This window comes from Mandrillus leucophaeus, unplaced genomic scaffold (assembly GCF_000951045.1).
Source record: "Mandrillus leucophaeus isolate KB7577 unplaced genomic scaffold, Mleu.le_1.0 Scaffold1048, whole genome shotgun sequence".
Taxonomy (NCBI): Eukaryota; Metazoa; Chordata; class Mammalia; order Primates; family Cercopithecidae; genus Mandrillus; species Mandrillus leucophaeus.
This window is the reverse complement of record NW_012098632.1, coordinates 34,177-36,429: the sequence shown is the minus strand read 5'-3', so window position 1 is coordinate 36,429 and position 2,253 is coordinate 34,177. Positions and strand designations below refer to the sequence as shown.

Here is a 2,253-nt window from a genome sequence, read left to right as displayed (position 1 = left end):
GCCTACGACGGCAAGGATTACATCGCCCTGAACGAGGACCTGCGCTCCTGGACCGCCGCGGACATGGCGGCTCAGAACACCCAGCGCAAGTGGGAGGCGGCCCGTGCGGCGGAGCTGCAGAGAGCCTACCTGGAGGGCCGGTGCCTGGAGTGGCTCCGCAGATACCTGGAGAACGGGAAGGAGACGCTGCAGCGCGCGGGTACCAGGGGCAGTGGGGAGCCTTCCCCATCACCTCTAGATCTCCCGGGATGGCCTCCCATGAGGAGTGGAGGAAAATGGCATCAGCGCTAGAATGTCGCCCTCCCTTGAATGGAGAATGGCATGAGTTTCCCTGATTTCCTCTGAGGGCCCCCTCTGCTCTCTAGGACAATTAAGGGATGACGTCTCTGAGGACATGGAGGAGAAGACAGTCCCTAGAATACTGATCAGGGGTCTCCTTTGAACCCTGCATCAGCCTTGGGCACCGTGAATTTTTCTGTTAGGCCTTGTTCTCTGCCTCACACTCAATGTGTTTGAAGGTCTGATTCCAGCTTTTCTGAGTCCCTCGGCCGCCACTCAGGTCAGGACCAGAAGTCCCTGTTCCTCCCTCAGAGTCTAGAACTCTCCAAGGAATAGGAGATTATCCCAGATGCCTGTGTCCGGGCTGGTGTCTGGCTTCTGTGCTCCCTTCCTCACCCCAGGTGTCCTGTTCATTCTCAGGGTGGTCACATGGGTGCTGCTGTAGTGTCCCATGAGAGATGGAAACCGCCTGAATTTTGTCACTCTTCCCATCAGATCCCCCAAAGACACACGTGACTCACCACCCTGTCTCTGACCATGAGGCCACCCTGAGGTGCTGGGCCCTGGGCTTCTACCCTGCGGAGATCACACTGACCTGGCAGCGGGATGGGGAGGAGCAAACTCAGGACACCGAGCTTGTGGAGACCAGGCCAGGAGGAGATGGAACCTTCCAGAAGTGGGGAGCTGTGGTGGTGCCTTCTGGAGAAGAGCAGAGATACACGTGCCATGTGCAGCATGAGGGGCTGCCGGAGCCCCTCACCCTGAGATGGGGTAAGGAGGGGGATGAGGGGTCATGTCTCTTCTCAGGGAAAGCAGGAGCCCTTCTGGAGCCCTTCAGCAGGGTCAGGGCCCCTCACCTTCCCCTCCTTTCCCAGAGCCATCTTCCCAGTCCACCATCCCCATCGTGGGCATCGTTGCTGGCCTGGCTGTCCTAGCAGTTATGGTCACTGGAGCTGTGGTCGCTGCTGTGATGTGGAGGAGGAGGACCTCAGGTAGGGAAGGGGTGAGAAGTGGGGTCTGGGTTTTCTTGTCCCTCTGGGGGTTTCAAGCACCAGGTAGAAGTGTTCCCTGCCTCATTCCTGGGAAGCAGCATCCACACAGGGGCTAACCCAGCCTGGGACCCTGTGTGCCAGCACTTACTCTTTGTATAGCACATGCGATAATGAAGGACGGATGTATCACCTTGATGATTATGGTATTGGGGTCCTGATTCCAGCATTCAGGAGGCAGGGTAAGGTCCCTGCTAAGGACAAACCTTAGGAGGACAGTTTGCCCAAGACACACAGCTGCTTTCCTCCTGTTTCCTGATCCTGCCCTGGGTCTGCAGTCATAGTTCTGGAAATTTCTCTTGGGTCCAAGACTAGGAGGTTCCGCTAAGATCTTATGGCCCTGCATCCTCCCAGTCCGCTACAGGGTATTTTCTTCCCACAGGTGGAAGAGGAGGGAGCTACTTTCAGGCTGCGTGTAAGTGGTGGGGGTGGGAGTGTGGAGGAGCTCACCGACCTCATACTTCCTCCTGTCCCATGTCTCCTGCGGGCTCTGACCATGTCCTGTTTTTGTTCTACCCCAGCCAGCGACAGTGCCCAGGGCTCTGATGTGTCTCTCACGGCTTGAAAAGGTGAGATTCTTGGGATCTAGAGTGGGGGGCGGGGGACAGAGGGGAAAGGCCTGTGTAATGGAGATTCTTTGATTGTGACATTTCAAGTGTGTGGTGGGCTGTTCAGAGTGTCATCACTTACCATGACGGACTTGAATTTGTCCATGACTGTTGTTTTCTGTAGCCTGAGACAACTGTCTTGTGTGGGGCTGAGATGCAAGATTTCTTCACGCCTCTCCTTTTGTGACTTCAGGAGACTCTGGCATCTCTTTCTGCAAAGGCATCTGAATGTGTCTGTGTCCCTGTTAGCATAATGTGAGGAGGTGGAGGGACAGCCCACCCCCGTGTCCACCGTGACCCCTGTTCCCATGCTGACC

The 2,253-nt window shown here is 56.4% G+C and overlaps 1 protein-coding gene across 1 annotated transcript in view; it reads left to right on the top strand.

The window, feature by feature from the left end:
• The window catches only part of LOC105540194 (HLA class I histocompatibility antigen, B-67 alpha chain-like), a 112,340-nt gene extending 110,087 nt beyond the window's left edge, over nt 1-2,253 (top strand). Inside the window, 6 exon segments of the mRNA XM_011980723.1 lie at nt 22-199; nt 775-1,050; nt 1,155-1,271; nt 1,711-1,743; nt 1,850-1,897; nt 2,061-2,253. Of these exon segments, the coding sequence (XP_011836113.1) occupies nt 22-199; nt 775-1,050; nt 1,155-1,271; nt 1,711-1,743; nt 1,850-1,893 (648 nt within the window). The 3' untranslated portion in view covers nt 1,894-1,897; nt 2,061-2,253.